At 40.2% G+C, this 22318-nt stretch overlaps 1 protein-coding gene across 15 annotated transcripts in view; it reads left to right on the plus strand.

The window, feature by feature from the left end:
• Positions 1-3153: 3153 nt before the first annotated feature.
• Positions 3154-22318, plus strand: part of picalma (phosphatidylinositol binding clathrin assembly protein a) — a 49397-nt gene continuing 30232 nt past the window's right edge. For all 15 annotated transcript variants that reach the window (XM_084074840.1, XM_084074848.1, XM_084074847.1 and 12 more), the window contains exons 1-3: positions 3154-3245; positions 3975-4229; positions 21692-21834. In XM_084074840.1, coding sequence (XP_083930966.1) covers positions 4100-4229; positions 21692-21834 — 273 coding nt within the window. In that variant the 5' untranslated portion in view covers positions 3154-3245; positions 3975-4099. The remainder of the gene's footprint in view (positions 3246-3974; positions 4230-21691; positions 21835-22318) is intronic.

Consider the following 22318-nt stretch of genomic DNA (forward strand, 5'->3'; position numbering starts at 1 on the left):
CCCTCTCTCCTTCTTCTTTTGTACATATTTCTCACTCTTCATACCAGTAACCTGTAAACTGATTGTATGACATTCTATAGTAGTTGTGTATATCTGTCTGTCTCTTATATGTCATCATGATTTGTGTGCGTGGGGAACTCATTTGAAACAAGCTCAGTGCTTTTATGAGTCTTCCAGTTTAGTAGACCTCGTATTGTGAATTTGTACTTCCATGTACTGTTGTTCTCATGTCTTACTAAATAAAGTACATCAATCAATCAAACCTGTCACCATAATGAATTGATGCTTCCATTGTAAATAATAAGAGAAAGTTTAGAAAGTGAGTCTCACAGTCTCAAATGATCTGCTTAGGTCTCTGTTTGCAAAATAGTATAAGACCATGAGCTTATAAGACCACAACAATAACCAGGACTGCCAACACTCCTGACAATCTCCTGGATCGTAATTTCTTCTGGTTTTCTCCTGGATATGGTATCAAACTCCCAAAATTCACCAGAACACAGGACATTACATCTACTATGTTAAAGAGTTTCTGGGGGGGTACAGACCCCCTAGTTTGGGGGTGTGGTCAGTGCATGCCATCATACAGAGATATTATCTTTTAAGTAACGAATGGTTATTATTAAAGATGGGTCTTACATTGCTTCAGTCATCAAATCAATTTCTGTAGGCCAACTTTTAGCGTTTTAATGGATGAAATGTACCTCCCAAAAACAAATATCCTGGATTCTGACAGTCCAATGTTGGCTGCCCTGCAATAACATGGAGAATTCCACTTGAAATAATAAATACAATAGAAATAAAGAATACTTATAGCCTAGAAACGTAAATAAATAAATCAATGAATTATAATAAGTTAATGATTTTGTATTTTACATTATGGGGAAGGAAGAATGCATAGAGCTATAACTTATTTAAAGCATGCTGGACTGTGCTGGGGCAGTAATTATAAATGCTGACCACTAGATGTCATCAGAGTCAAACTAATAGGGTGGTGAAATTTAATCAAAGTTCAGTGGTGGAAAAATAAAAGTATCAATACTGCAATGTAGAAACACTCTCTTACAAGTAAACGTCAGCTAATTTAAATTTACTTGAGTAAAAGTACAAAAGTATTGGCATCTAAATATACTAAAAGTACCAAAAGTAAAAGTACTCATTATCTAGAATATCCCGTCTCACAGGGCATCTGGCATCTTATGTATAAAATGTATTAAAATATTTTGATGACACGTTGTGAGCTTGTATATCGGCTATTTAAAAAAAAAAAAAAAAAAAAGTTTAAATAGGGCTGAAGTGGTCAATGTATGTTTTGTAATGATAATTAAAATCTAGAAAGTAACCAGTAACTAAAAGTTTTCAAATAATTGTAGAGGAGTAAAAGTAAAATATTTGCCTCTGAGATGTAGTGGCGGGAGTAGAAGTAAAAGTACTGAACATTGGAAATACTCCTGTAAAGTTAAAAAAATACCTTAAAATTCGAATTAATTACAGGACTTGCGTATGTACTCATACTTTCCACGACGTTGGAGAGCTGCTTGCGTCGGTTCAATTCATGCAGTACATATACTGAGCTCAAAAACTATAAGAGCTCATCATTGTGATGCTAAATATAATTCTGATTACAGATACTAGAGTAGCCTGTGTCGTCTTGTGGTCTTTGTGCTGTACCAAATAAATACCCGCCCGCAATATTTTTTGGGGTTGTTTCCGTTGTTACATTGTTGCACATGTTTTAATGACCACTCTATGGTAATGCTACAATAGGCTCTATGCACAGCAGCCATATTCACAGGTGTTACCAATGATACTAATGAAGGCTCTGTTCCATTCTGGTCAAACAGAGTCAGGGTGCTGATATTGTGCATGTTGGCTCACTGGAAACACTGCTACACCAAGTGGGTCCAAGGACCCTCATGTAGATCTGCAATTTTTGGGTAAAGTTCTCCTCAGAAAAGGGATGCTAGGGTTAAAGTGGTTAATGTAAGAGAAAAAAAATCCTATCCCACAAATATTTGGCGGACCCCCTGTAGTAACTCTGAGGACCCCCTGTTGAAGACCCCTGGTCTAGATTTAGAATAAAGCATCAAGTGGGGTAGTCTGCAATGTGGTGTAGTAAGATCCTTTCTCCACTAGAGGACACTAGAGTTTATGTCAGAAAGTGCAGGTGTCAATTGTTAATACTCACAACAACAAGGAGAGTACAAATAAAACCCAATAAGCTGTTGTTCTGACATAAGACTATTTACATACTTACGGCAAATTTTCCGCTCCACTTCAATTCTTTTCGGATCTCTCTATCAGAGAATGCCATGTAGTATACATACTGTAAAATCAATCTGTCTGAGTGCAACTGTGCATCATCCGAAGAGCTAAACAAAAATGCTCACTGTCAGTGTCGCCATGTCTGCTTATTATAAGCGACTTTGAGCTTGTTTTCCCTCTACATTCGCTTGTAAATATTAGTAGTTGCGAGTACTTTTCCACCACTGAAGCTGAGTGAGTTAGTTGGGCACATTTATAACTAACGGTTGGCCAGCAGTAGGAAATAATAGGCCCGCCATTTTCCTAACAAGCAAACCTCCAAGTCGTTTTAAAGCCAGCAGGGGGCCGCAGTGTGGAGCTTGGAGGCAGAGTTCTTCTGTGTCTGGGAACCACCGAAGAAAAGAAAGAAAGAAGCAGTGTTGCCATGTCCACTTATTATAAGCAACTTGGGCTTGTTTTTATGTAAAGTTGCTTAGTTGTAAATATTCTTTTTTTTTGCTTGTTTCTAAAGTGTAGTCGCTTATTTTGGCTTGCTTCACAATTTTTACATGATTTAAACCAGTGGTTCTCAAATAATTTCATGTATTGCCCCCAGATTAAAATGTATTTGTCCCCTAACCCCCAGCTGAAAATGTGTTGTGTCAGGGAGAGGCCCGTACCAGATTTGTGTTGTTAGAATGTTTCAAAAATCTTCCAAATATTACACATTTTATTTCAATGTATACAGTATATAGATTTAAATTCCTTTAGACCAAGTGTTCGTGCTGTTTGCATTTATGTCTATAGAATAGAATATAGAATATATAGTTGCTTCTTTTGGGCTCGTTTTGCTAGACCTGGTTGCTTATTTCTCTCACAGAACCTGGCACCGGTGGAAAGAAGAAGCCAGTCAGTGAGTGGAGGAAGAGAAGAGGCTCGTACGGGGAGCGGAGGGAGAGAGAGACCTGGGGAACGTTGTGGAACCGATCGCAGATCTATAGGTTCGTATCTTTAAAGAGAATAGAGCATCAGTTCACCCTAGTGTAAAGTCCGTGGACTTGGAGCTTTAATGTGCTTCCATTGGGATAGGTTACAAAGTGTAGGGGGAAAAAAAACACACAGACAACCCGTTACTGTAAAAGCCTGAGCTATACGTTTGGTCGCGCGAGGAAAAAACAGCCGATCTACATGCTCACAGCGCGTCGCGGTAGCGACGCGTGGTGAGCTTGTAGATCGGCTGTTTTTTTTTCTCGCGCGACACCGGCGTGTGGGCCAGTATAAACCAACCCCCGTAAAACGCCTGACTGTCTGTCTGTCAGTGTTGCCATGTCGGCTTATTATAAGCGACTTTGGGCTTTTATTTCTGTAAAGTTGCTTGTAAAAATTGGTGGTTGTGTTTTTTTTGGGCTTGTTTCTAAAGTGTAGTGGCTTGTTTCAAAATTAAAAAATTTAAAAACATTTTTAAACCAGTGGTTCTCAAACATTTTCATGCCAAGAACCCCAAATTAAACGTGTATTTGCTCTACACGGACCCCCATCTAATCTGAAATTAATTTGTGCCAGGGGGACCCCCGACGTACCAGATTTGTGAAGTGCTTCTTTTGGGCTTGTGTTTTCATAGACCCGGTTTGCTTGTTTCTCTCACGCAACCCGGCAACGCCGTCTTGTCTGTCGTTCTCATGGTTTCTCTGTGTCTTTTTTCTCTTGTCTCTCTCTCTCGTGTGTGTCAGGTGGCTGCTGGGTAAAAGAACCGTGGGAAGCGACACGAAAACAGCGTTTGAAACATTGGACCCCCCGATTTCTCCCGTCTTTTTGTTGTTTTTGAAGTGTGACTCTATAACCAAGAGGAATAAAGATGTCTGGACAGAGCATTACAGACAGGATAACGGCCGCTCAGCACAGTGTCACCGGCTCGGCCATCTCCAAGACTGTGTGCAAGGCGACCACGCACGAGATTATGGGGCCAAAAAAGAAACATTTGGATTGTGAGTATTCTTAAAAACCTGGCGGGGGGGGATTATGGTTACATTGTTGCTGCGCATTGTTCCATTCGCTTGTTAAAGACTTTCTCCTCCTCAGAGCCTTATGTTATCCGAGGGGCTGTGGTTGTGTGCTGTGTTGCCAGGTTTTGGCGAGAGAAACCAGCAACCAGGGTGTCTATGAAAACAAGCCCAAAAAGAAGCGAGTCCTTCTACATTGGCTATTTGAAAATAGCTGATCTACAAGCTCGCAACGCGTCGCGAGCTTGTAGATCTGCTATTAAAGAAAAAAACACTTTGGGGGAAATTAGAAAAATGTGGAATATTTTGGAAATATTTTAACACAAATCTTGTATAGCATGAAATATTTTCAGATGGGGTCCGCAGACAAATTACATTTAATTTAATTTGGGGGCCCTTGACTTGAACTGTTTGATAAACACTGTTAAACATTGTTTATTAAAACATTTTGAAACTAGCCCAAATAAGCAACTACACTTTAGAAACGAGCCTAAAAAACATTTTCAAGCCACTTTACTGAAAAATAAGCCCAAAGTCGCTTATAATAAGCGGACATGGCAACACTGGGGGCTGTGGTTGTGTGAGGCCTATACAATGTATCTTTGGTTGCATTATCTGCCTATCAAATCAAAATATACCGCTTTCTTTCTTGGTTACACTTGTTGTGACTGAAACAGACCCCGGTTTGTTCTAGTTTCCATGCTGACAACAGAGTCCAGCAGTGTATGGCTGCCATGGGTTTCATTGTAGAGCTATATCTCATTGTGTGAACCTTTAACTTTTGATCAAATCATTAACCACATTCTCCAGACGCCCACTGTACTTAGATGTTGCACATATGACTTTCAGCTGGTGTCTCGAAACTGAAGTGTGTTGTGTATTAGACTTCTTGTTCTTGCTGTGTGTAATAGGCCTCTATTTCTTGGGGCTCAATATAAGTACTCCCTGTAGGACAGTAATTATTCTTTCTGACTGTAGAGCCCATTCTTTGTTTATGTCAATATTAAGTGGTGTTTTACTTGTGTGCTTTCATAGACACCCTTGTCAGGGAGCACGCAAAGAAGTTACTTGTTGAAGAGTGCCACTATTATCTCATGTTTCAGAATAGATTAATTCAGCTATCATTTAGGAATTTGTGAAGGAGCTTGGGTATAATTCTCTCCTAGTGTAAGCAGAGAAGATTGGCTACTGCAAAGTTAACATAGCCTTTGCTCTTACTGACATTTGGCCATATTTGAGTCACTGTCTGTTCCTAGATATCCATGTGTGCTATTTGGGGATTGACCTCCTTCCAAGACAAACGGATCGCATTGGGGTCTCACTCTATGAGGGAGGATTTACCATAAATCCCACTATCATTTTGAAGAAATGTTCTCAATCCTGACTGCAGTAACCAGTTGATGCCTGTATAGTCTGTCTGCTGAAGAGGATATGACTACATTTGTCTAAGGAATTCACTATTTGTTTTGCCTTTTGATCTCAGGCAGCATGTGAGTTTAAACTCACTCAACAATTTCCCTTCCCCTGAAAATATCTTTCAGTCACACAATACCCGTTGATCGTTCCTCTGCTTAATATTAAGACAGACACCCTCTGTTTTTTGACAGCAGGATGTGAGGGGTTATTGATTGTAGTTATGCCCAAAGTCTTTTAGGGGTCCTAACCCCTGTGTGTGTGTGTGTGTGTGTGTGTGTGTGTGTGTGTGTGTGTGTGTGTGTGTGTGTGTGTGTGTGTGTGTGTGTGTGTGTGTGTGTGTGTGTGTGTGTGTGTGTGTGTGTGTGTGTGTGTGTGTGTGTGTGTGTGTGTGTGGTGTTTAGACTAGAGTATCTACCCCATAGAGGCTGGATGTGAACTATTGGCTTTGCAAATAGGCCTATAAACATTTGTTTCTCTGTTTAGTTTATTTGATTTCCTATGCTCTAAAAGGGTTACGGCTCACAGTGTGGGGTCTATAGTCCCCAATCTTTGCAAAGTTTGCACACATGCAGTTGTCTTTACAATACACAGCTATCCTGAGTGTTAATTTAACTCCAAAAAGATGCATTTTTGTTGTGACAGTTTGACTCAATCAAAAGATTTAGATTTCCGTCTCCTGCTGGTATTTCCCCTTTATGATGTTGATCTTCTCCTGTCCTGTGTTTTCTTTTGTTTAGTTTATTTTTGTTTGGGGTCGTTCACTGCATACATGCACACGTACCACTTATACCATTTTAGTAAAGTTCTTATCCATGGCATGTGTAACAGTACTGTAGTTGTTAGATGTTCCCTGGTATTTGTTACCTGTATGCCTGCATGTATTCATCAAGTGTAGCAGTTGTCTTTGTTTCAGAAGCAAAGAGTGACAATTAGTCAAAGAACATGGTTTGTTCTCACACCAATGCTTGTAGATTTGCTCTTAATCTAATCAGGCCTTGTCAATCCATAGCCTTGAAAAAATATAATTTTGTGTTTTTTTTTTTTTTAATTTCTGAATTTAATAATTTAATTTCCAGTTTAAATGTTGGCCTACTTCTAACGAAACAAGCACCAGAAACCTCAAGAACTGGGCCACAATTTGCTCCAGAAACTGCAAAGATATGATGCATCTCTGATAGCTAGCATGCAAAACATGGCAGCATAATTAGTCTGTTTGAAAACCTACAGGAAGTCTGCATATTTTGTTGAAACACTCTCAGGGGCTCTTGAGAAAATGTCTGTTACATCATAGATCTCATATGTACTCATATGGTTTGATTTATAAAGTTTCTCATTTAAGTGTCCATGTTTGAATATGCGATGGCTTTAATGTTAACTTGCCAAAGGGCCCTTACAAGAATTTAAGGCTGATAAAGCATTGTATTATTCTGTCCTGCCCTGAATGACCACAATCATATCACTTAGCAGCCGTGTGGTTCTTTTTTAGCACTCTATAGAATCATTTCCTGTTAGTAGCCACTATTTTTAGTCGGCATTACCAGAAATGCCATGGATTACATTTTGTATGTGAGGATTTTGGAAATGCATGATGATGACTAAAGCACCCAGGCTGCTGCAGTATGTAGACGCAGCAGGACCCTGTAACCATGTTCCTGCACAGCCAGGTGATTGGTGACTCCTTGATGATGGCACTGCTGGAGCCAGGCCTCTCCTGGCTCCTTGAGTTATTCTAGAGAGCTGGCAGAAGCAGGGTCTAGCAGGAATCACACTTAGGTTTGAGATAGTTGAGGTTTGGAGTTTCCTCTTCAGCCAGAAATAAACCATTGAGGTTGCAGGCTCTCCTGTCTGATTTGCAGGTAGGCTAGGAGATATGGTTCCCCAGATGCAGCTCCCTTCTGATATGGGCTTGGTTTGTATGCACATTCTTTAACACAGCCATGCTAGATAAACTCATTCAAATAACTTCAGAGTTACCAGTGAGGGAAAAGCTCATAAACATCAGACTAAAATCCTCCTGCTGTCAGCTTCAACTTTATGTTTACTTGTCTTCTGTTTAAAGCAAGTGTGAAATAACTTATAGGGAAATAAATGGCACACAGTGAGGTTAGTCCTGAGGTTAGGACTTTAGGTTAGTGTAGTTTAAACCATGTGAACCGAACTACAGGCAGTCCACATTACTTTTTATTTATTTAATTTATCCATAGTTATTATGTAATATATTCATTCCACTTACATTTGCTGTTGTCATGAAAAGAAAGTCAGAAGCTCAAGTACATATTACGTTTTATGGTCTAGGTTAATTGCCGTTATGTAAAATGTGTTTGTCACTACTGTTAAAGAATAGCTCAAAGTTCTCCCATGAGGTCATGAATATGAATATGTTAATCTAACTCTGCTGCACATTCTCCCTCTGAGAGAAATATATTGAGGAACAACCAAGATGAAATTTCAGTAGGGTATTTATATCCGGCATATCGGCGCGGTGTGTGTGATGTATTTTTTTGCCTGTAGTATATAATCTTCAAAGAGTTATCTGTGTAGTATTTTCATAGAGAGGTGACCATTTAATTCAGTTCTTTTAGTTTAATTCCTTTTAAGATAATTTTATACATGGAACATGTGACACAGCTGATGAAACTTGTATAGCCGATGTGGCTAGCTGAATAACACTGGTTTCGGTTCTACACATTTTCTTTGCCATTTGCTAGAGGGTTTTAATGTATGGTCAATCATTAGCTAGCTGATACTTTGAGCTGGGTTCAAATATGCGCCTAACAGCTGTTTACATGTGCACTTAAGTAATCAATTGTACTCATGTTGGTGGTATTTTGATGGTAGATGTGAAATTCCAAAGGAGCACATCACATCTTTAATTTTGGATGTCTTGTCTTGAGTGTTAAGTGTGGATGTGTTTCTGCTTGAGCTAATATTGAGATTGCTTTGTTCACCTGCATGTTCACCTGCTGAACAATTAATAGAAAAATGAGCTACTTAAATTTCCAAATCACAAATCTAGAATACTTTTTGTTTAAAGGAAAAAAATGGTATTCTCGTGATTTAGGATTTTGTCCATGAATCAAGTAGGTTACAATGCCTTTCACCCATAAATGTATAATAAAAGGACCATAATGTTTTTGTATGTTTAGGTCACTGTCTATAAGTCATACTTTGCATTGCTCGTGATAATTATTCATTTTCGTGACCTTCCAAAAATCCACTGGTTTCCATTCATTTCTAAATGGCATGCAAATCAACTTAGACTTGAAACTTGCTTGAGATAGGTAGTCCAACACAGTTACCTTAATGTTACTTACTTTTGTCACAGTACGAAATTTTATGCAGTTCAAGACATGGATTGATTTGAAAGTTCTTGCCGAAAATAGTCCTTGGAGAAAAGCTTTTTTCTTAAGATTTATTTTTTCGGCTTTCATGCCTTTAATTGATAGGATAGTAGTCTGACAGGAAATGGGGAGTGACATGCAGCAAAGGCCGTTGGGATCGGGACTCGATCCTGTGACGCGCTGCCAGGCTACTTTGGAGCCTAGGTGCCTGGACCGCTACGCCAAAAGCTTGTTTTAAGAATGAAATTCTCCAATCCACACACCTTGTGGGCCTCAAGGGGACCCCAAGAGGCCACAGGCACACTGATGCTCCAATCTGCACCAAAGTGGTCTCAAACGCTGTTCGGGGGTCTGGCATGAGAATACTTGCACCGGGGGGGGGGGGGAATCCACACACGTCGGGTACTACAACAGTGTTTAACACTTGAACTGGCCTTAACTCTGACCATTGTGCATTACAAAGACATTTTATGAAAAACAAACAAACAATGATCAAACTAAATATTGTGATATTGGCCTATCAATACAATACTGCATGGGCAATAGTCAATATTTTGACCACAGCCCTTGTGTTAAAGTGACTAATTTTAAAGTTGACGAGAAATAAGGGTGCATTGAGTTATGCTTAACCTAATTATTATGACCTTACTCTGATTAAAAGTAATAAAGAAGGGAGGGACAAGTAAAAGCAGAAGTGGGAGCAGATTCACATATAACTTTCATGTTGGCCTTTATATTTGGTGTGACATTTAGAACAGTCACTTCCTTGAAATCACCTTGAATTGGTTTTCTTCATCTCATTTAAGTAGTGTGCACTTGGGCTGCAGCTGTGTCAAGGTGATCCACAGCAGCCACCGAGGTGGATTAGAGTCACACTGGTACTCGGCACACACCTTTTTAGCCCTCCCAAAGTCACCGCCTGGAGGTTAAGTCCCCCCCAACCCCACCCCACACCACCCCGTGTCCCTATAATGGAATGCCCTGGCCCACTAGGAGCATGTGACTGCAGTGGCATCGTATGGCAGCCCTTAAAAAAGAGTGCTGACACACTGTCAACCAGCTCATCTGAATGGAGCATACTGTAACACTCAAAGGCCTGTGTAATTCAATGGCGCACGTCTGTAGTGTCCAGGCCAGAACCAAATGGCTATCCAAATAATAAGCAGTGTTGGCAAAGGCCAGCATTGTGTGTGTGTGTGTGTGTGTGTGTGTGTGTGTGTGTGTGTGTGTGTGTGTGTGTGTGTGTGTGTGTGTGTGTGTGTGTGTGTGTGTGTGTGTGTGTGTGAGAGAGAGAGAGACACACACATCTTTCTGTGCTATGTTGCCTGTGCTGTGTTTGTGATGAAGCAATTTCCCTGCTGGGATTAATAAAGTACTACTACTACTACTACACAGAGACGTTACCTCACTGTGAGAGGATACGTAACCCGAACCCAATGTCTAGAAGCAACGTCTTGTTTTCTGGGTTATTATTTCTGCCTGCCTTCTTATCTAATGGCTCAGTTATGTCATGAAACTTCAGATTTCCATTCATGCCGGCATAGGGTTTCAACTGGGTGTCTATGAACCTGTTGCCTTAACAAACATGTCCAGGGCAACAGGATTGCAAAGGGAAAGACATTTCCTGAAGCAGGAAGTGTTCCTGTATTTCCTGAAGGCATGCCTTTTAGATTGCCAAGCATAAATGCTAACAGGAAGTCATTATACAATGCCCCCTCCCCAGAATGCTAGGGAGCCAAACTGATCAAATGTCGAGATTGGCTGGAGCCTATTTGATCCACTTCCTCTCAATTATGCCACTGATTGCGAAGGCACACAAGAATTCCACCAGCCAGGTTTGGGAATTGAAATGACTTGATCTTTTGATGGCCCATATAGTATATTCCATAATCCATAACCAATGTGGATTTGTAAGAAGAACATTTGCTTGTTTTTCAACTTAATTTGACATTTTGCTTAGCATAATGCAAACAGGGAAGCACATGCGCCTGGCAAAGCTTGTGTACGTAAAAGCCAATGTAAAAGCCAAAATTACAGGACTAGACGGCTATGTTGTAAAGCAACCGTTTGCACCACAAATCACTCATTAAATGCCATTGAACCCTTGTATAGTCTCTACGCTGGTGGTCTACAACTTGTCATCTCTAACTTAAGCATGAAAAAGTTTTGCAAGTAGTAACCACTTTTAACTGTAGTCGCCGTTTCATGGAGTTTGTTGTAGAGCAGATGTGCATTAAATAAAATATGAACATTTAAAATGAATCTGGAGTGGCTAATTGTTGCTGTTTGAAGTTACTCATTAACAGTTTACAACAACGTCTTCGTTTGAATTTTGTAACCCAACGCTATAAATTGATTAATGAAGTCTTAAGACAGTCTGTAGGGCTGTACATCATTGGCATTCTGTAGTGGCTGTACTGTATATTGGAGTGCTCAGCCAGCCCTTTTTAAAATCAAATAGACAATTAAATAGACATTTAAGTTCTCATTTGTCATACTGTGATGTCAGAGGAGAAGGATTTCTAACAGTTATTCTGAAAACAAACAAGAACATACTTTTGTTGTTGACGCCTGACATGATGTAAAAAGTGTAGTAGGATGATATAACTTAGTATTTTATAGTTACAAACTTTAGTTTCTTTAGTTTTGGAGACAATGCTTTGTTTAAATTATTACAAAGCCTTTTTTTAAATTAATCAGTAACAGGAATCAGTTGTGTATTCATAAGCGTTAAAACCTTTTGTTTTTTTTAAACATGATTTCTTCCCCAATTCCTCATTGTTGTGATTTTCTAAACTTGCATGTGTTTGTGCGAGAGAGACATCCCATCTCAGTATGGGTGCCTGCTTGCATGCTCTGCTCTGGATGTGTGTTGTGATTGTGAATGCATCTTCTTTATGTAAATCAAATAGTGAGAATAGACAACGTGTAATTTTGCGTTCACCCAATTTCAAAGAATGTTCGCCTATTCTGCCCAGAATAGGGTCGCTAGGGTTCATGTGGTTAATGGGCACAGTATTTCTCACAGATGAGGGGAAGCAAATACCTCTGCCACTGGGTTCTGATGGTGGTTAGAGTTTGTCTGGTCTTTTATCACCCTTCACATCATCAGGATGTTGATAACATGTCATGTGGCCTGTCTGTATTATCCCTTATGTAAAACTTTGACAACCACTCATGTAGAAGATGCAATAATACCATGAAGGTATCACAGAAAGGTTTTCGTATATATGTTTGAGAGAAAGTATATTGTCACTTTCTGATTTTAAAACTTGCTTGTCTGTAAATGTTTTATAGTTGTCATGTTTATACAAAAAATGTTATAAGTCTTAAACGTATGAAAACATTGCAGTGGAACTAGTTTACAAAACTCTGCTGTAGTTTATTTGAATGGGAAAGGCACATTTACTGTAATAGGCGTTGGTGTTGATGTACTCCTAAATGCGAATATGACATAGAGTAGTGCTTGCTTCCCTTTTTGGTAGAAAAGCTTGACTCATCACTCACTTCCTTTCTCATGTTGTGCATAGGCCACCAGTCAGATCTAATGGGTCAGTGTAGCCCCCTCTCCTTTGAGTGACTTGAATCCTCCAGACCTCCACCCTGGCATGCTTCTCCTTTTGGAACTTGGACACAAACCTGCCCAGAACCAGGCGATATCACTCGCATAACTGAGCTCTTGTCTGATTCCCACCAGCTGTCTCGTTTTGTTTCACTTGTACTTCCTGTGGCTTGCCACGTATTCTCAATCTTGTGCAAACTTTTCTGACATTGCTGCCAAAATCAGCTCAGCCTATCTTTTCACAGCAAAACCTGCAGTGTTAATCTAACACTCATGGACCTGTTGTGGTCCCTGTCCTGACAAGTCCACCCCACAGGTCACTTTTCACAGAAGTTAAATTAACAATAAAATTATTGTCGAGTGATTGGGAAAAGTTCAGTTTGTACTTAAAGGTCCCTCCCTACCCCAGTTAATCTCAGAAGTAAACCTGTAATAGTTTTGACCACACAAGGGTTTGTGTTATCCTAGATCAAGGGGTCCCCAGTTCAAATCATATTTGAACAGGGCCCCCCCCAAAATAATCATATTTGAACTGGTGACCCACAGGCGTTGTGGGCTTGTAGGTAGGCTTTTTTTCACAATGTTTGCCTCCTTCTTAAGTAATATTTGACAATTTGGTATTAAAAAGGTCTTTAAAAGTCCTTTTAAATTGTCACTTTAGAGATACCCTGTGTACACTTATACTGTGTGTTGGTTTGTTTACTGTTAAGGGAGAAAACAATGTTGCACATTAAGCTAATCCTCTTGGGACTCCCACTCCCCCCCAAACGAGTCGACCCCACGGGTTGAGAACCACTGTCCTAGATTATACAAATCTATATCTCTAGATACTTGTGTAATATTTAAAAAACGCTGATAGATGATGTTTGTGTTGGTCAGTTGAGGTGAGGGTAACCGCTAGACTAAAATGAAATGAAATAAGTCTTCAGGCCTGCTTTTATTTTTGCATTTAGTGGTCTTAGCGTGCATCCATATTGGCACAAGTTACCACAGTGAACTGTACTTCAGAGACATTCTAAAAGCTGAGATCCCTTGTATTTCATGGTACTCACTGCTGTAATCTAAGAATGTCCCAGACAAAAGATTCCCAATGTGTGATTATGTCAACCCTATGATTTCAACACGGGCCTTAAAGGAATAAAAGATCACTTGAGGCCACTGGAATGAGACTTGTCCATGTCAGCTCTTCTCCTGTCAATCATTCCTTGTTTAGCTACTGGACTACATCAGTTATTTTTAATGTTGTAAAGAAGGGGGACAAAAATGTGTGTGTGTGTGTGTGTGTGTGTGTGTGTGCGGTAGAGGGCTGGAGCGTAAGGGTGGATCGGTAGGGGCTGGAAGGGGGACATCCTTTTGCTGACACTGTCTTTTTCCTGCTTTCTATTTTGTGTACAGCAGTTAAAATGTTGATGGTAAATTCAATTGCTGTTGTTCGTACTTTATTCCATTTGATTGAAAGTGATCATGATGAAGTTTATCAATCAGTGACCCGTCTATGCTAATCTATTAGTCTGTCCATCACAGGAGGACAATGTGATTTTGATGCTCTTCTTTTAGAAGCTGAACACATTGATTTCAAGGTACTAACTTATTGTTTATGAAGCTCAACTGTGAATTGCTCACTACCTATATACCATTGAGACTGCTCAGATCATCAGACACTGGTCTCTTAACTACCTAGAATAAAATCTATATCTGGTGAAGGTGCATTGAACTGCTTAATGACCCGAGGTCTCCCACAGCTGTGTCCTCTTTAAAAAGGTGTGTGTAATCGTATTTATATTTTTTGAGCGGTGTATCCGCTCCTATAAGTGGGGTTGCGACCCATGACCCATCCGTCGTGAAAATGTGTCTTTCCCTGTACTGTGATTGGCTGATGAGTATTCAGACCACTCTGTGATTCGCTAGCGAGACGCATGATGAAATTCATAACCTATAAATAGCACCACGCACTTAAAAAAAATCATTAAAAAAAAAACTGAGCTTCCATCACTGTGATGACCTTAAATAACACCGCTCACTTCACACTGGGTGTGATTTTTGAGTGGTGCCAACCACTCCTATATCTGGCTTTGTCCGTGTGTCCGTATGTATGTATGTATGTATGTCTGTCCAATAAACAAACAGTGATGACAACATCAATACGGGGGTCAATATGGGGCTCATCAAAGGCACCACTCACTTCACACAGGGTGTGATTTTTTTAATACATATATATGGCTGATTCTTGCATTCATAGACCTTCTTCAGGCAGTGTCAGAATGTTCGAAAGATATTTGGCTTGTGAAGAATGGATCCAACATCACTACAGTGACTGTGGGGCAATAGAATAGGTCATGAGCTTCGCTTACGTTCACTTCTCCAGTGGAAGAGTATTCCTGCTTCTGTTCAAGGAAGATGGAATGGAAGCGTTCAATGCCGGGCATGCGCCCTTGATGCACCTGGGAGGCAAACTGGAACCGGAAGTTTGATGGAATGCATTGAAGTCAATGAGAGCCAGCTGCACCAGCAATATGAGCAAACAATATTTTGGTTCAGGAAAGAAGACATATCTCATGTTTTGTGTTTACTTGTTATCCACACCAAGTAATTTTATTGAGGCATCTTAACCGTGAGAGCTATCGTTTCTGGTTCGGCAGTATCGCGAAAATTGGTTGACATGCTGTCGATGATTGACAGTCTTGTGATAACAGCCCATACTTACTGCTCTTTAGATACGTCAATAAAAGTATACATCCACCGTGGTGCATCCGGCTTTGTCGACCGTCTACACACGAACACAATTTGCCCGTGTTCGGGGGAGGGAAGCCGGCTGGAGAGGGTGATAATTGTCACTGCATGTAATCCTATGGGCTGGGGTGGCACCTGTCAGCAGGGAGTGTTGGGTGGGAGGAGTAGGACGAAGGCTCTACGTCCTCTCGGTGGGTGCTCCTCACTGGTAGGTGAGTCAGTAGCATATAACTGCAGTGACGACACAGAAATGTGTTCAGAAATAGTGTTTATTCATAAGCTGTTCCACCTGACTCTCATCGACTGCAATGCATTCCATCCGGCTCAAGTTTGCATCCCAGTGTGACGACTCTGCCAGCTGGAATTTCTGGACGTGACATGATGTAGATGTCAGTTACTTTGTTCTATCTAACTTGCTTCTGGTCTCCTACACCTACGTGACACACAAATCCTACAATTTTTTTTATTTTACAGCAGTTTCATAATGTCAGGGTAAAGATTAGGGTTGGGCATGTATCAGTTATTGTTTGATTAGGTATGATTACAGTAAGGGAATATGGAAGTCAGTGCCGTGTCCCCAAAACAGATTTTCTTTTAAGCCCCGCTAGCTGTGGGTCTCTAAAGATGCCAATGTCACTTGGTTGATTAGTTGGCTGGTCCAACACTCACAAGCAAGATCTCTCAAAGTTCCGGCTGGATTGGGGAGCAGGAAGGTGCACAACACATTCCATGCAGAGGATGAACCCTACTGAACTTGGTGACCTTATGGCCTTTCCTCTAGCACTACCTTGAGGCCAAAATGTCCAGTAATGCACAAGCTATCTCAGAATCTAATGGGCAGATTGCCATGAAACTTGCTGTGCACAGTCGATGCTCTTAGCCTTTTGGAGGATTAAACATACTGATGGTGACCATAGCCTTTCCTCTAATGTCACCCTGTAGGGCACTGGTTTTCCCCACCCCAGCCAAATGTTTGATAGTTTGGAACCAAACTGAGAGTTAAATGTACACCATTTTACACTGGAAATTGGCATCCCTGAAATATAAATGGTTCTGAGGACTAATGTATATCACACTGGGGTTTCTTGAAATAAAAAATGTAGAATCACTGCTGTAGGGTATAAGCAGTAGCATGGCCTCTGAGGGCTGGTAGCGGTGGTTTCAGACTCTAAAGCTAGGTCCCAATTCCATACTATATAATTCTATGTTTTAGTATGTAGTGAGTTCACGCTGTAAAAATAACACAGTATACTGTACTTGCAAATGCCTGTATGCATACTAAAATCAATTTATTTACTATAAGTATTTATTATTGTCCATCAGGGAGAGAGCTATAGCCTGCATCTAAGATTTTTATGCATACATGAATGAATGAATGAATGTATTTGGTGATAAAAAGAAGAGCACTTCACAACATGCATCAGACAAAATATCACTGAGGATAAAACACAATAAAGCCCTAAGGCTTATTTCCATTGTGTTCCTCTGGTCATCTATAATATAAAATGTAAGTTAATATTTCATAGATCTGTCATAGATGACTGATATCATAGGCTGGCCACATGAAATACGATATCCACTTTGGAGTTTTCTTTTCTTTTATCTGGTCTCTTATTCAATGTTTAAGTTGGTTGCTGGTAGATGCATTCAAGAACCTGATCTCAAGCAATAACTAATTTCCTGATTATTTAATCCCCATATTGTTTTGGCTAGTAAAGCAAAGACCAAGATTTTAACATAGATTTGGGTAAATATCCCTCAGGAAAAATGAGTTAATTTGATAAGCCAAAAAAACTGGAAGAACCCTTTATTTTACAACCATTTATTGTTGTAATTTGCCTTTTCACAGCAAATCTGTACGCCATAGCTTTGACAAAAATAATCATAGTGTTTGGACACGGTACAGTACCATGTTTAATCAAATCTACTAGTTCTGAACATTGTTTGGTTTGATGGGAGAATGTTGTTTGGAGGATTGTACTGCCCACAGCCATTTCAGTTGGGCCTGAAAAGGCCTTTGTTATCACATGGGTGGGCTATTGTATATGTAACAAGCTAAAAAGCCTATTGTGTGTCTTTCAGCAAACACTGAGGAGGTTTCATAGACCACCCATGTAAACAGGTTGCAACAAGCTGTTGTAGTGCAAGTGCAAAAACGGCAAAACCCACAAAATGGTTATGAAGTGCAACAAGTGCAAAAATGGCAAAACCCACAAAAGGGTTATGATTATGTATGTACTTAAACTTTTTCGAATACTGGGGCCAAACTTGAGTGTAATTGTCAATAATCATGTTTTTTTCAATCATATTTCATTGTGTTGGATAGAAACTATTCATGAAAGTTTTAGAAATTTTATTTACTTGAATCATAAAATTGGTTCCTAATTGGTTCATATTCTAATAATCACCGGCTTCCAGCAGGTCCCCAGCAAAATTAGTTTATATACAGAATCACAATAATTTAAAACACTTAATCCATATTTTATACGTTGTCTATTAAAAAAAACAAATATACAAGCTCACAGCGCCTCACTTCGTGCCGCACTGTAAGCTTGCACATCTGCTATTTTTGAAAATTTCTGAAAAGTGTTTGGAAGTTTTGATTATTGTGACTTTAAAAAAAAAACACAAATCTTCTCTTATGGGGGTCCCTGGCACAAAACGTTTTCAGATGGGTGTCCGCAGCCTAATAAATATCAATTTGGGGGTCCTCGACATGAAAAAGTTTGAGGACCACAGATCTAAATAAAGCATAAACAATGGGCCGTTGAACGGCAACTGAGGCAAAGGACGATGAAGCAGTTTCACCTGCTGAGGATCATTCATCTCCCTCAACGATATAAAATGCACTTAAATATTTAGTGTTGTTGTCTGCCAAGCTTCTTTTGGCATCTGATGGCAATGAAAATTGAATAACTGGGATCAGCCTCAAGAGTTAGCCTGTCCCATGATTGCATGGAAGAGGGCAGAAAAGTTATTTGGCTCAAAATCTGAATTGTTGAGTACTGAGTAATAAAGATAAGTAATCTGGACATTTTAGTTTTCTGGTCATTTCAGTAACATTCACAATGGGCATCGTTCCCAACGCGCATCAAAACCATATAAGGATCAGTTATTAGGCTTTCTTCCACCTTGTCTCTTTGCAGTACTGTCTGTCAGCCTAATTCGGTGCCATTGTTTGCTCCATCTGAGATGATCCCCCTTGTTTTCCCTTCTGAAAACATCAACTGTTAGATGAATTAATCACCTTCAATCTGGTCTTCCTATTTTTGGCACGTCATTAAAGACGAGGTTTTAAGCTATTCGTTGTACAACAAAGCATATAGGGCTTAAGAGGTTAGGCTTTGCCAACAGTGGTGCTATTCAGAAAGGGCGCATGCACAGTAAAATCCTGTGTTGTATTTAAAATGGTCCATGACTCCACGGCCCATTTTAACCCTTTGACAGATACATGAACAGAACATGTCACTGCACAGCACAGAGAAAGGGTCCGTAACTCTGTATGTGAGGATGTATGGATAGCTTGATGAGATGTGCCGTCAGTAGGTCAGTCTCATGTCTCTGATTAGGGGAAACGCCACAGGGCGCGCGCAGATTCACTGCAGGCCAGATGGCAGTGGCACAGTGCCATCACTGCCATGGCCAGAAGACCACATCCACAGTCAATAACCCAGACAGAGGCACACATGCTTGCCTTCCTACGTCTGTGCCAGGGATCCAGTTGGCCGCCAGTTGACTTATAGTATAACAAAGCCCACAAAATGTAATTCCTTCCGGACATTCAGGCCGTTCAAAAATTAAACATTTTTACTTTGCAACATAGTAATTCAACATTATTTCTTGACACATGGGATAAACATATAACATGTTCCCGACTGAGCGAAGGTGGGAAAGCTGCCCTGTGTCACTTATTCCAGCAGAGTGGGGATTCTCCCTCCAAAACTGCTCTTAAAAGCCATCTGAAGGGCGTATGGGCGTAGGTGTATCATGCATCTCAAATTGCACTAAAATGATTTGAAATCAGCAGCTGCTCACTCACTTACATGAGAAGTATTGTAACAAATGAAAGGAAAAGTTATTCAAAATAAGGTTATTGCTCATTATTCAGGAATATAAATTGTTCTAATAAACTAATGTTGCAGTTTCTTTTGTTGAGAAAACATTACGCACTCAGACACACACACACCAAATGCATGATTTTCCGCTTGTGCAAGGCGATGCTGTTATAAAAGTCCAAAATGGTATAATATGCAGTAACATTATGTTGGGCTATGGTAAATCATTAAAGGCACCTGCCTTTTTTCCTACAAACCGTATTCATTCAGGACATTCTGGCCAGCAGTATAAAAGAGCACTTACTGTTCGGGTCAGTGTATGGTAGTTTAATGCCTGATTTATACTTAGTCACACACCGAAAATAGCAGATCTACAAGCTCACAACGCATCCCAATGCGTTGTGAGCAGATATAATGGTGAGGAGAGCCTCTAATGCAGGGTTCCCCAATAGGCGGCCCGCGAGAGCCAACTGTGCGCCCCGCGACGACTCCTAAATAAGTCATAAAAAATAATAATATCTGTATTACTGTTCAAGCAGACTAACAAACACATCTGTAAGTCAATTGTTGATTCTGGACTTATTTAGATTTTCAGTATGTGTAACTGGCTGCTGTTAATCTGTATTACTTTTCAAGCAGACTTATTTTGTTTCCAGAGTGCATTTTTTCCTTGTGTGACCCTCAACACAGGATTTAAGAATCCCAGGCCTAAAATAACACAGTGTCAAATTAGCTCGATTAGAGAAAAAAAACGAATAAAAAAAGAAAAATTTTGCGCACGCGCGCTTTGTGCGTGTGCACGATTTCGGCACAATGGCCCTCGGCTTGGTACATCGAGACATAATTTGGCCCTTGGGGAACAGTAATTGGGGAACCCTGCTCTAATTGCGAACGCGGAAGGAGGCGCGGCTTCGGAGCATACTATGACACTCGGCTCGGCTTGTGTGTCTGTCTGTCTGTCTGTCTGTGTGCAGTATGTGTGCAGCCGTGCCCCCATGTCACTCACGCTCTCATTGGCTGCCCCCATGTGAGTCACGCTCTCATTGCCTGCATGCACTACAGTGTGGCTGAAATTCGCCTGTGCCCCTGGGTGACTAATTACACTCCTGTGAGAAAAATATAGCAGCGACAGTCAAAAATAACACATCTACAAGCATCTACACGAGTTCATCTATTGGGATATCTAAGAATTCCATGTCATTTGTGCATATTTCAGGCCGGATGGCAAGTAATTGCTCATTCCTTTCTATTCTTCTTATTGTTATTTTCGAGCTGCGTTTGCTTCCAGCGTTCGCGCGTCTTACTTGTGCTAGGAGTTAGAGCTGGGTGATAATTCCAATCAGTATCACAATAACAAATGATCTTTTTTATATAGTGAAAATAGCAGATCTACATGCTCATCGCGACATGTTGTGAGCTTGTAGATCTCGCTATTTGTGCATGATGTCACCATTGTACAACAAAGAATGATACAGGGCTTAAAAGTGGTTAATCAGACCACTTAGCCCTATTACATCTTATTTTAAAAAGATGTATGTCGCTTCGAACAAAAAACTATTATAAAACCTACATGAGCAAGATTAAGATGGTTATTGGTTCTATATATCGGTTTGAATATTTTTTGTAATTGCCCAGCCCTACCAGGAGGTTGCTCAGCAATGCCCTTCCCGCATCTCGGCTTTCAGGAAGTGTGCACATATAGCCTCTGTTCACCTGAGCTCTGCCTCACCAGCAGTAATATGTAGACATTCCTGCATCATTTTATTGATCTGTGAGCACTGGGCAGGCAGTGTCCTGTGTTTTTACATGGCGCAATAAAGGGGCATATAAGAGTGGGAGGTTTCCAAATTTGAATCTAAACCAAATGAGTAAATGTGAACTGTGAACCCCACATGATGCAGTATTATCTTGTTTTCCTCCCTTCTCTCTCTCTCTCACAATCCCTTTTCCCTGCTGCTGCTAGTTACCCAAATGGTTTCTAAGTGCTAAAATATGCACTTTAATAGACTGTTTGGTCCACACACTTTAAATGATAAACTGTGAACTTTATTATGTAGTGTAGGTACATAGCACTTTATGTAGAATAGGATAAATGCATTGACTGCACATTTATAGGAGAAAAAAATAGATTAAATGCATTGACTGCACATTTCTTGGACTCTTGTTATGTTGGTTAGCGTTGTTTTGTGAAGAGGACCACAATGGAAATAAGACCTCAGGCTTTATTGTGTTTTCATCCTCTGTGATGCTATGACTGTATGTCGGGGAAAGTGCTATTGTGCTCTTTTTACGTGATCTCACCAAATAAAAATCAATTAATCTCTCTCTCTCGCTCTTCTCCAGACCTGATTCAGTGCACCAACGAGATGAATGTGAACATTCCTCAGCTGGCCGACACACTGTTTGAGAGGACCGCCAACACCAGCTGGGTGGTGGTCTTCAAATCACTAACCGCCACACACAACCTAATGGTCTACGGCAATGAAGTAAGGACGTCGCCATTCTGAAAATGCATACATTATAAAAGGAATACACAAGTATTTTATGCATTTGTGGACATTGCTGCATGCTACCATTTGAGCACACTGGATGTTTGGCGGATGCTTTATATCGTTGCTGTCGGGTAGAAACCTCTTATCTCCATATTCTAACTTTTTTGTTTTTTCGTAGAATGAATGACCTATTTGATCATACTAAAGCCTCACACAAAAGGAAGCGACGTGCTTTGAGCTTGTAGATCTGCTACTTTTGCCATTTCTTTTTTATTTGAATCCTGAAAAGTAACAGTTTTGGACATATGAGGTTTCCACCTGACAGAGACGATATATATTAAAATTAGCATAATCTAAACACCACTGTAGCACATTTAATATTGAACGAATAGAGTTGATAATGCTTACAGGCTTCTTTTTGCACCATTAGTTGATCAAGCAGTTTGCTTGCCAAATGTAGTCATTTAATGAATGAACA

This window comes from Gymnoscopelus microlampas (genome assembly GCF_963454915.1).
Source record: "Gymnoscopelus microlampas genome assembly, chromosome: 12".
NCBI lineage: Eukaryota > Metazoa > Chordata > Actinopteri > Myctophiformes > Myctophidae > Gymnoscopelus > Gymnoscopelus microlampas.